Source organism: Grammomys surdaster, unplaced genomic scaffold (genome assembly GCF_004785775.1).
Source record: "Grammomys surdaster isolate TR1022 unplaced genomic scaffold, NIH_TR_1.0 267, whole genome shotgun sequence".
NCBI classification, from domain to species: Eukaryota; Metazoa; Chordata; class Mammalia; order Rodentia; family Muridae; genus Grammomys; species Grammomys surdaster.
In genome coordinates, this window is record NW_021604708.1 from 3,730,082 (window position 1) to 3,742,028 (window position 11,947).

At 40.0% G+C, this 11,947-nt stretch overlaps 1 protein-coding gene and 1 pseudogene across 1 annotated transcript; one reads left to right on the top strand and one right to left on the bottom strand.

Annotated features, from left to right (window-relative positions):
• LOC114628365 overlaps nt 1-2,687 on the top strand; it is a 9,521-nt pseudogene extending 6,834 nt beyond the window's left edge.
• Nucleotides 2,688-5,967: 3,280 nt separating this feature from the next.
• LOC114628274 (vomeronasal type-1 receptor 4-like) lies at nt 5,968-6,873 on the bottom strand. The gene has a single exon (XM_028776244.1). It carries the CDS (start codon nt 6,871-6,873, stop codon nt 5,968-5,970), a length of 906 nt encoding a protein of 301 aa, XP_028632077.1.
• Between the last annotated feature and the right edge of the window lie 5,074 nt (nt 6,874-11,947).

Sequence of the window (11,947 nt, forward strand, 5' to 3'; positions counted from 1 at the left end):
GAATCTGTAGATTGCTTTTGGCAAGATGGCCATTTTTATTATATTAACTCTGCCAATCCATGAGCATGGGAGATCTTTCCATCTTCTGAGATCTTCGATTTCTTTCTTCAGGGACTTGAAGTTCTTGTCGTACAGGTCTTTCACTTGCTTGGTTAGATTCACACAGCTATACCACTCCTAGGCATATACCCAGAAGATGCTCGAACATATAACAAGGACATATGCTCAACTATGTTCATAGCAGCCTTATTTATAATAGCCAGGAGCTGGAAAGAAACCAGATGTCCTTCAACTGAGGAATGGATTAAAAAAATGTGGTATATTTACACAATGGAGTATTACTCAGCTATTAAAAACAATGAATTCGAGAGTTTCTTAGGTAAAAGGATGGAACTAGAAATCATTATCATCCTGAGTGAAGTAAGCCAATCACAAAAGAACACACATGGTATTCACTCACTGATTATTGGATATTAGCCCAGAATCTTGAAATGCCCAAGATGCAACTCACAGGACACATGAAGCTCATAAAAAAGGAAGACCAAGTGGGGGTGATTCAGTTCTTCTTAGAAGGAGCAACAAAATACTCAAGGGAGCAAATATAGAGACAAAGTGAGGGACAGAAACTGAAGGAGGGGTCATTTGAAGACCTTTCCACCTGAGTATCCATCCCATGTGCAGTCACCAAAGGTAGATGCTGATGTGGAAGTCAGGAAGTGCATGGTGATAAGAGCCTGATATGGATGTCTCCTCAGAGGCCTTCAAGAGTCTGACATATTCAGAGGCAGATGCTCACAACTAGCCATTGAACTGACCATGGGGTTCTCAATGGAGGAGTTAGAGTGAGGACTGAAGGAGCTGAAAGGGTTTGTGGCACCATGAGGAGAGCAACAATACCAACCAACCACAGCTCCCAGGGTCTAAACCACCAGCCTGGGAGCACTTAGGGAGGGATCCAGGGCTTCAGCTGAATATGTAAGAGTAGAGGGCCCTGCTGGGCATAGGTGGAAGATGAGATCCTTGACCTCATGAAGCCTGGACGCCCCAGGGGGTGGGAATTTTGAGGGTGGGGAAGTGGGAGTGGGGGGGTAGGTAGGGGTTACATCCACAGAGAAGGAGGAGGGGTGAGGGGATAGGGGGTTCCTGGGTGGGTGGGGGATCGGGTAAGGGGACAACATATGAAATGTAAATAAAATATCCAATAAAAAATTTTTTTTTCAAAAAAAAAAAAAGAAAATATAGCATTTGGCCTTTACCAGATGACTCCTTGTCTTTCTTTGTCTCGCCCTCAGCCCTCTGCCGATCCAAGGAACTGAGTCAGCTCTGCTGGTGTAGCTGACAGATAGCTGCATTTCAGGCAGTGAAGAGGATCAGGATGAAGCACATTACAGTCCAGTAGCCTGAGCTCACACTGGGTGAGATGAAGGAAAAGAAGAAGTCCATCAGGCTAATGCTCAGGACTGTGTTAACTTAAAAACTGCTAAAGTGATGCCATGCATTTAGATTTTTTGTCTGGGAAGAGCATGGTCATATGAAGTTGAGGGACGAAGGATTGTCATGAAAGGCAGGAAACTATCAAGTTTATGTCCTGATTGCTCCTATAATTATTTTTATGAGAGTGCAAGAAGAAAAAACAGAAAACAAAAGACAAACAACCAAACAAAATACTCAAAGAATGTGATTAGACATTGTCCAGAAAGAACCATGTATGTTTACATATTGAAACCATACTTTTCATCAGAATAAAAAAATTCTTAAGTGTGTTTCATAAATGATATTCCATAGTGCTGCACTTGAATCAGAAGACGAACTGGAATAACATCATCCAGATAGTATTCTTCCTTTCTCTTACAGGACTTAGAATTATGGGGAATATCCTGATGTTTGTGAGACATGCATGAACTCCTATCTTTGGGACTGAGAAAAACCTGTAGATCTTATCCTCCTTCACTTGGTAATTACCAATATAATCATTATTTGCAGTATAAGGAACAGGGATATAGCTACAGAATTTTATTTCAGAAACAGGAGATATTGGCTGCAAAGCTGTGGTTTATCCAGCAAGAATGAAACAAAGCTTTTCTATCTGTACCATCTGTAGGCCACCACCACCAGTCCCAGGACCAGCCTTTGTAGAAACCTCGAACCACAAACAGCATGGTAAGTTCTTACCTACATCTTCCTCTTTTGGATCTTTAATGTTCTTGCAAGTTCAAGCTTGTCATGCTGTATCACTGCAGGCAGTGACTTCTACAAGTCTGGAGCTGGAATGTAAATTGTCTATTGCTATATGCTGCCCTCCAGGAATATAGTTAAGTGGCTTTTCCTCTAGCTTATGGCTGTTCGTGATCTCATCTTCCAGAGTCTCATGGGCTAGAGCAGTGGATACATTTCTTTTCAACTGTGTAAACATCACAAGCGTGTCCTTTACCTTCATAGCTGCAGGTTTATAAAGAGGTCTCAGTCCAGAGATTGGAGCTGCACAGAATATTGTCATTTTCATGAGCTGTTTTCTTCTCTTTTATTGGGAAGACTTCATTTTCTCTTTTTATATAGGTTCCATGGTGACTCATGATTCCATTATACTAAATATTAAAACATGTCTAGTACTTGGTTATGCTGTTCTCAGCCCCTTTGTCCTGATATCTCTGGTGCTAAATCCTAGAGTTTTCACTGAGAAATGCTAGGATCCCATTCCTCCATGAGCTTAAGATACACACTGCTATTTACTTCCCTTAATATTTTAGAGAGCATGTGGAGGATGTGTAGCTTTGCTATGTAGCATCAGCTGTCCTAGATGCCACTTTATAGCCCATGCCTTGGGCTGGTAATTGACCTGCCTGGGCATTATCAGAATTTTCCACCTCACCATACTTTGCCCTGATATTCTAATATATCTAAGCATTAAATCAGTTATGCATTATAATAATATGCATTAATAAATCAGACCAGGACAATGCCACCTAGGGCTAGTTCAGGGTTTCTAGGAAGATGTGAAGTGGATTCTTACAAACTTCACCATCCTTTCCATATTTCATACCATTTCACCATCCTTATCATATGACTTGTGGCTTCTCAGTAGCTCTGAGGAAAATGCTGTAGGCAACATTTCTGTCAGGAATCATTATTTCCCCTCAAAGCCAGAGAAGGAGAACGAGATAGTGTAGGTGGAGGTGAGACCCACCTTTTCTGAGGTGGGTCTGCACAAATGATGTCATCACAACTCAGCAGACTTTGTCACCATCTGATTGATGTTGGCAGATTCCAGATATGCTAGGTAACTAGTGAGGACAATGTGAGACAAATCTAACCATGTTAGATCTTAAATAATCACCATGAGAAGCTCTGGCAAACAAGCTCTCTCAAATGATGCATCACAGGTCTAGAGATCGAGCTCCAGGACAGAGTCTCACTGGTACACTAATGATTAAATACCTCACTAACAGGGGATAGTGAAACTCTCCTAAAAGTTAATTGGAGACTGTCTTTCTCATGCTTACATTTTCCTATGTACATGTTCACTCCTTGCTGGCATCACAGGCCTCTCATCATCATTAGAGTATATTTAGATAAGGATATCAGAAAGATTTCTAGAGTTAGAAAAGACTGGGTTTCAAAGGAAACTTTTTCTTGTTGAGGATAGCCCTGGTGTTGCTTGTATGTTGATGCTAATTCTGCTCTCCTGGGAGGGGCTGCAGAGGAGGAGTGAAACACATACATAGGTGACTTCCTGTGAATCTTCTCCCCACCTTAACTTGTAAAATAAAGGCTAGAACAGGTGATTGGGCAGTGGAAGGTAAGGTGGAGCTGAGAAGTTTTGGGGAGAAGGGAGACGGAGAAGAAGACAGAGGGAGAAGGAAGGAAGATGGAGAAGGAACAAGACGATCCAGATTCCAAGTGGCTTTAAATAGCCAGAGGTAGTTATGCTTATCTTATAAGGGATGGATAATTACAGGACAATTTGTCTTATCTAGGTAGGCAATTTATATCATTATCAATTGGATCTGAAATTATTTTTTGGGCATCTTGTGAATTGAGAATTTACTGATATGTAAATCTGACTGATTAATTATAAGCTTCTAGAGTTTTGATTTACTAGGTTAAGGGGAATTGTGACCTCGGACCACAGGGGCTGGATGGCTCTGAGGCAGGGAGGTGAACTGGAGAAAGGAAGACTGCTGACAGAGGCTAGTCTTGAGGCAGAGGTGGTGAGACCACTGGGGCAGAGAGAGTAGCTGGGTGTAGTGCAGGAACTTGGTGTATTTTTTAATATTTCCCACAACATTTTCTTTTTCTAGGTATTCGATCTCTTTGTATTTTTTCAGTCTGAATTTTTTAGCATTATCTAAGAAAAGACTTGTTTTGAGATTTAACTAGAATGACTTATGTATTTAGGAATGCAAGTACTCAGTAAATATCCTCCTCTACCCCCACTTTGCTCTACCTTTCTTTCTACTTTCTCTTACCTTTCTTCTCTTTCTTACACACTACCATTCAACTTATCTTTTCCTCGACTACTGACAGACAATTAGGTTGAATCTATGTGAATAGTGAATGGTTCTGTGACTAAATATATAAGTGCAAATGTCTCTAAAATTCTATTTCATTTCCTTTGCATGACTATCCTAGTGGGATTATTGGATCTTAAAGAAGATTACACTTACCTTAAATGTAGTCAGTGATTCTTAGAAACAGTACATATCTGCAAAACCATACCCAAATGTTTATAGTAATCCACAAACCCTTCCATGATCCTCTCCAGCTATCTCCTCAACAGAGCAGGGGAATTCTCTCTCCTGAAAGGCCTACCTTGGTCCTGCCCCACCTCTTACCAGTTTGACATACTACTCTGTCAATAGGAGCTCTGACAGTGCCATTGCTGCATCCCTCAGATCTTAAACACAGTCATCAAAATACATTTGAGCCAGGTATAGTGACATATACCTCAAATCACAGCAGTTGGAAAGTAATGGGCAAGAATATCAGGAGTTCAAGGCCAGCCTCTGCCTTAAACATCTATGCCTTAAATGTTTGAAAACAATATAGGTTACATGATACTATGTCTCAAAAACAAAAAGGAAAAAAAAAACCTTTGATAGCCAAAATGTTTATTTTTATTTTTAGTTATATGTATGTGTCTGTTTACATGAGTGCAGGTACCCAAAAAGATCAGAGTTGTCAGATCCCCCTGGATAAGCTACTTCGAGCCATTGATGTACTGGGAATCAAATATGGGTCCTTTTCAAGAGCAACATGTTCTGTTTACTGCTCACCTTTAGAATCCTCATTATTTTTTTTTGAAAATAAAGATAGGGAGGTTAAAAAGAACTAGTTATTCAGCTTCTGTTTACCTTGTTTTTCTTGAGCATAATTCTTACAGTTTTTTTTAAATTCTTGCAAATGATGGAGAGAAAATTTAATTGATAATGCTACTACATTCTATTATCTTCACATTTTATTCAATTGAAATGCCCTTCATTCCATATCAATACATTTTGAGGTCATTCATTACTTTATAAATACCATATCAAAATCTTTAAAGTTTTTAAAATTTTAAAATTGTAGGAGGGGGCATGCGTTTGCCATGGCACATATGTAGAATGGAGAGGATAGCTTAATGGAATCAGTCTTCTTCTACCATGTGAGTCCTTGGAATCAAGCTCAGGTTGTCAGTCTTAGTGGTGTCTTCCTGATGAGCTACATCACCAATCCTAAATGCCATAAAATTCTGTTGTAAATGTGGATACTTGTGGATACGTTTTGTTTTGTATTTTTCTCTTGGTTTTGGTTCTGAAAATTGACTCGGACAGAGGCTACTTGCTACCAACTGTACTGTGTGAACCTATCTTTACTTGCATAAGCTTTTCTTACTTGATTACAAAGTGTATATGCAAGGCCTATAAAATCCTAATAGCCATTTCAAACTTCCTTTTCAGAAGTGATCAAAGCAACATGGCTTTTCAAACATTAATGAGCATGGCAATATTCAGCCAGATGTCCATCCCTGTGAATCAGCAGAAATGGGCTAATAACTGCATAACCAGTGGTCAGAAATTCTTGAAAATGTATTGTTAAGGAGTCATTCTTCAAAGAGGAAGATAAATACAAAGAAACAACACAATCTGTCCAATAAAAAAAAACAAAACAGAGCATCAGAAGGAGGACACTCTGGGCAGCTCTCAGCTCAGGGGGAGTTCTGTAGAGATGCTTGGAGTTCTGAAGGTAGAGGACATGCTGGTGATGCTTGTGGAGAAGAAATACCATGTAGCCACTGGCCCCTCCCATGGCACCCTGACACACTGCATCTCTCAGGACCATGAGGATAAGAAAAACATTGTTTCTTTTCTGACTTTCTTTTTTCAAATAACAATATTTGCTATGCTTGCTCAGTTGTAAGGTATCTGTAGCTGTATCTCTGATGGAAAGGAGGAGGTTCATGCTGATCAACGAATTTAGAATCCAAAAGAAGAACAGAGAGAGAAGCACATGCCATGCAGACCTTAGTCTGAGCTTCCCCCACCAGGAGACTCTGGGGATCATGATAACAGCCTGGACCACTGTGAGGAGACTGCTGGTGCAGATGGACAGGCCCCGGGCCATCCTTTCTAGGAAGACAATAATGCGACAGCCTATATAACCTAGGAAGTGTCTCGACCCTAAAGCTGCAATTGTCATTGGCATTACCTTGGAAAAAAGCACTATAATATTTGTCAAAGTCAAGTGAATGAGAATAAGGTGTATAGACTTCTTTCTAGAGCCTATAAAAGTACATATATAATTCACAAAAATGGAAACATTTGCCACAGTGCCAAGTCCAGTTAGAAGAAGGAATACAGTTATTTCACTAATATTCAAAACTATTTTTAACTTCATAGGCAGAAAATTTGAGATCTTGCAAGTATAGTTTGAGGAAAGTAACTGATTTGATATACACCTGAAAAACACATTTTACGTCATAGCTTGTTTCTGGTGTATAAAAGAAAACCCTGACATATGCAATGGAATAGATTTTCTTGTTTTCTGAAGAATTATACTTTTTTCTTTGACTTTATGGAACATCTTGTATCTTATATGTGGTATCTGTGGGAGAATAAAAAAAGATTTGAAATTACAGAACAGATTTATTCCCCTGACTTCCATATTAGCAAAACCATAGTGTGTGTTCAAATGTTGATATACTCCATGTATTTTGCATCTGAGCATGTGTAGGAATAAACTCAAAAGTTTGCCAAACTGAATGTCTCCTTACATTTTCTATTTAACATTCTATGTTAACATTCCTATCAGTCTGTTTCTCAAGCCTGCACCTTTCTTAGCCTCTCTACCTCTTGCACACTTAGGATAAAGACATTTAAAAAAAAAATGTGTCCAGAATGGCAGTTCATATCTATAATCCCAGAACTTGAAGAAGGGTGAGGCAGGAACATTACTGTGGATTCACATACTGAGTTTCAGGTCAGACATGATTGTATGACAAGACCCTGAATCCCACTCCAAGAAAACGCTAGAACACCTCAAAAGCAACACAAAAATCAATACAAATCAAAACAATCTTTACCATCTTTCAGAGCGAGACCTTTCTTCTGAATGCCTTTTGTTTTATTACTGTGATTTTCTTCAATGAATATGGCAAAGACCTGTTTTATGTTCTGTCTCTAGTTTCTGTATCTTTGATTCATATACATCCATATTTATATTCCAGAGGTGTTCTTTTAAATTCAAACTATTTTGTTAATTTTACTGCTTACAAAGTTCCAGAGGGTTATCTTATATCTTAACAACAAACCCACCTGCTCAGTCCTTCACTCTTGGTGCAGCTGATAACGTTGAACTAAAGACTCTTCTGGGTGAGCTTATGATCTGAACAAATCAGGTACATTGATTGGATGCAGCCCAGCTGTGCACTGAAGCAACCGTAGAATGCTGTCAAGAAGGGTTCAGGAGAGGGCTGCTTTCCCATGAAATGACCTCACAGCTTCTGAGAGAACATGGGAATAGATCTGGATGAGCTGCTGATGATTAAGAAGAAAAGGAAGTCTTCCCAGGTGTTATGTGATGCCATAGGGTAAATGCAGTTTATGACTTAGGAATCTCTGGTAATGCCTGCTCAGTGCATTGGGGTTCTAAGCTAAAGGCAATGTTAACCTTCATACCAGTTATACTTCAGTTGCCATGTCACCATATCTCCATAGTCATGGCAGCTAGATTTACCCATGTCTGTTCTCTCAGCCTATTGATACAATAAGGGTACTTCGATTTCTGTCAGTCCCAGTTCATCTTCTTTCCTTCCTCCCCTCCTTCCTTCCTTCCTTCCTTCCTTCCTTCCTTCCTTCCTTCCTTCCTTCCTTTCTTTCATTCTTTCTTTCTTTCTCTCTTTCTTTCTTTCTGTTTTAATAATAGTATGTCTTCCAAATTTTTAATTAATGTGCAATGATAATACATTTGCGGAGTGTAGTGTGGTACCTCAACAAATTGTTTACTGATCAAATTAGAGTTATCACTGCCACAGAGGCTTAGGTGAGGTTAATCATCTAGGGATACCACTGTCACTACTGCTTTAAACTTCTTGTATGTCTCCAGGCTCCATTCTTCAAGTTCTTGACAAAGGTCTCCTGTTATCATGAAGACCCGCTATCTGCTGTGCTGAGGGGCACTACATCTTACTTTTCTATGACTGTCTTTGGGAGATTGCTGACTTCCCTCTACTTACAGCCATAGCCCTTCCCTAGCCTTTAGCTTTCAGAGTTCTGTGTTTGAGTTCGCACACTTTTAGGCATGGATAGGATTTTACATACTCACAGTTAACTACTCCAACCTCAGTTCTCACCTGTAGGATATGTATCAAACTGCACAGGTGCATGACTAGTTCTCATTGCTGAGCTAAACTCCTCATAAGGGAGGGGAAGGGAAAAAGGGCTCATTTTTTCTCCCAGCTTGAAGTTAGTCCAGCTCAGCAGAGAGCATGGCAACTGGAGAGTGGGACAGTTGGTCACATTCACCAACACACAGGAAGCAGAGAGAGTGAAGCTCAGCTCTTTTGTCCTATTTATTGTGTGCCCTAGACCATGGATTGTTGTTACCCACATCCAGGCAGGTCCTCCCACCTCAGTTAAAACCCAGCAGAAACTCTCACTGAAGCACTCAGAGATTCTAAGTCAATAAGGCTGACAATGAAGATTAACTCTCACACAAATTCCCCAGAACAAAAGCACTCAGGACTGGCCCGTGCTGTTGTACTTGGGATGCTTTATACCCCTCTTTCCTTTCCCTACTTCCTATCAGTCATCTTTGACTTTTGTGGGGGGAGGTGAGGGTTGGGTTGTTTTGTTTGTTTGCTTCTTTGGTTTGGTTTGGATTGGAACAGGGTCTCATGTAATGGAAGCTGGCCTGGGCTCGAAGACTCTTTGTAACTGAAAGGACTTTGAAGCCCTGGTCCTCCAGCTTTTTCTTCTGGAGCAGAAGTATGAGGGTTACAGGTGTGTGTCACTATGCTTGTCTTTGGTTTGCTTGCTTGTTTGTTTGTGCTTTTGTTTTTTTTTCTTCAAGATTACTGACAGGAACCAGGAATGCTGTGTGAACATTGGCTTGTACCCAAGTCTAGGATGATGCAGCCTCACAAGTAGGTACATCAGGTACTGCCTTTCAGCCTCAGTTTCCTATACTGCAAAATGAAAGCTTACGGTCTATGCCCATGCATTAAACAAATCATGCTGTGATTTGAAATTCACAGCCCATAGTGCAATAAAGCACCAAGCATATCAATAAGAACAACTATAATTAATATATTTAAATAAGTTGATTAAAAATTTAGTCAGAGACCCAGAATCTGTTTTAAAAGAATGAATGTTCAAAATATTCTTCAAAACCATCATGCCATTAACAAATACTTTATGTTTTTCTAATTTGGGTTTCCCCTCTTCCCAGGATCTCTGCCTTAATCTTAGCAAAGGCCCAAAGCTGCAAATCAGATTTGTGGTAAGCTTTGAAATACCTATTACAATAACTTAATTATTTTTTGACTGATCAGTTTGAACAGTAGCAGGGGATAAAGAAAGTGACCTTTCTAAATAGTTTTTGAAGTATTACTGGAAACTACTGAAAAGGGCATGATGTACAGTGAGCTATGTAACAGCTCAGGCAGGCAACTGTGTCCATTTCAGACACATTTTTCTCAAATAAAAGTGGCACCAGTGCTTGACGCCACATAAAACAAAGTTTGATATTCAGTGGATTATATTATCTTATAAACTGTCCTCCCCAAAAGAGAACTATAATTCAATATTAATGGGTATTGGGTTTTTTCCATCAACCTAGTATTTAATGATGATGCTGACTGAGATGCTTGTTTCTTATATATGATTAGAATGAGAGCAGAAAAACCTAAACACATACAGAGGGAAAAAGAAAAGGGGAGAGGGAGGAAGGGAAGGAAGGAGAGGGAGAAATTAAGAACTTAATGAGTAAAGGCCAAGTTTGTCCCTATGTAAGAGACAGTAAAGATTCTGTGAAAAGTGATCATCCTGTCAGTCATGGTACAGGTGAGAGCAGAGGCTTGGGAAAAGGAGATGCTTTTGGTTTGTGTCTCCCTAGAAACCAGAGAAGCTCTTGAATCATTCTTATTCTCCCACAAAGGAAAAGAAGGAACACATGCAAAAACCATCCTCCCAGCCTGAGCTCCTCAAAGGCAATAAGTGAGGAAGCCTAGTGCTTAGCCATCTTTCTAGCCTGTGGTACATACCTTTGGAGATCAGGTTCAGCAACCCCTATGCCTCACAAACATAAACCAGCAAATGTGCTTCTGAGAGAAATGTTACAGCCCTGAGGAGGAACATCAAAGAGTGATCAGGTGTGCTCACTGCAGCAGCTGCAGCTGAAGAGAAGGTCTGGGTTATCCTCAGGCTAGGTGAGCTCTACAGGGTTGTATTTGAAGCTTCTGGGTTTGTAGAGTTCTTGTTTTTGGTTCTCAGTGTGGAGGAGAAGGAAGCCCTGTGTAGACAGTTAGTCCCTAAGGTACAACTCTCTCCCTCCACAGTTACTACAGAGTTTTGTTTTAGAGGGTGTCTCAGACTTAATTAAAAATTAATTACTTGTGTAACAAACTATAGAAATAATCCTTGAAGGGTTGAATTTAATTAACAGAAGGGTGTACAGTGAAGATAGGAACAGCAGCAAGATTCTGTGTCTCCATTCTTCTCTTACCCTTCACTAAACTCCAAAGCCACGCATCAGAAGGGGACCTGCTTTATAGGCACAGAAAAACCAATGTCCTGTTCTTTCTCTTGATCTATTTAGGCCCATGATGGTTCAGAGTCTTCCAAAGTGATTGTTTCCTTCTTTGTTCATTAAACAGTACCTGAGGCCCCAATGCCTGTGTCCAGTCCCCACCTCCATACATCTCACTGAGGAACACAGTACAAGTGGCTTATGGGACATACCCAGCACCGACAAAGATCTTCTCTGCTAGGGAGGGTAAAGGTCAATGTAAACATCTGAACTTATTTCCATATGTAGATGAGTTTCATATGTCAGGATGGAATACATCCTCAGTTTTACTATAGTTACTTCATATCAAGCTATGAAAATCCTGATTTGAATTTCCAAAGACTTATTTTCTTAATGGCTAGCCATAGAAAACTTTTCAAGTATGAATGTTTAATGTCCTTAGTCATGGGAAATGCAAATCAAAATGACCCTGAAATTCCATCTTACACTGAGCAAAATGGCTAAGATATAAAACTCAAGTAACATCACATGCTGACCAGGATGTGGAGCAAGGGGAACACTCCTCCATTGCTGGGGGAAGTACAAACTTGTACAACCACTTTGAAAATCAATTTAATGTTTTCTAAGAACATAGAAAAAGCTCTCCCTCAAGACCCAGCTACACCACTCCTGAGCATATACACAAAAGATGTCCCACTAGTCCACAGGAAAACTTGCTGAAATA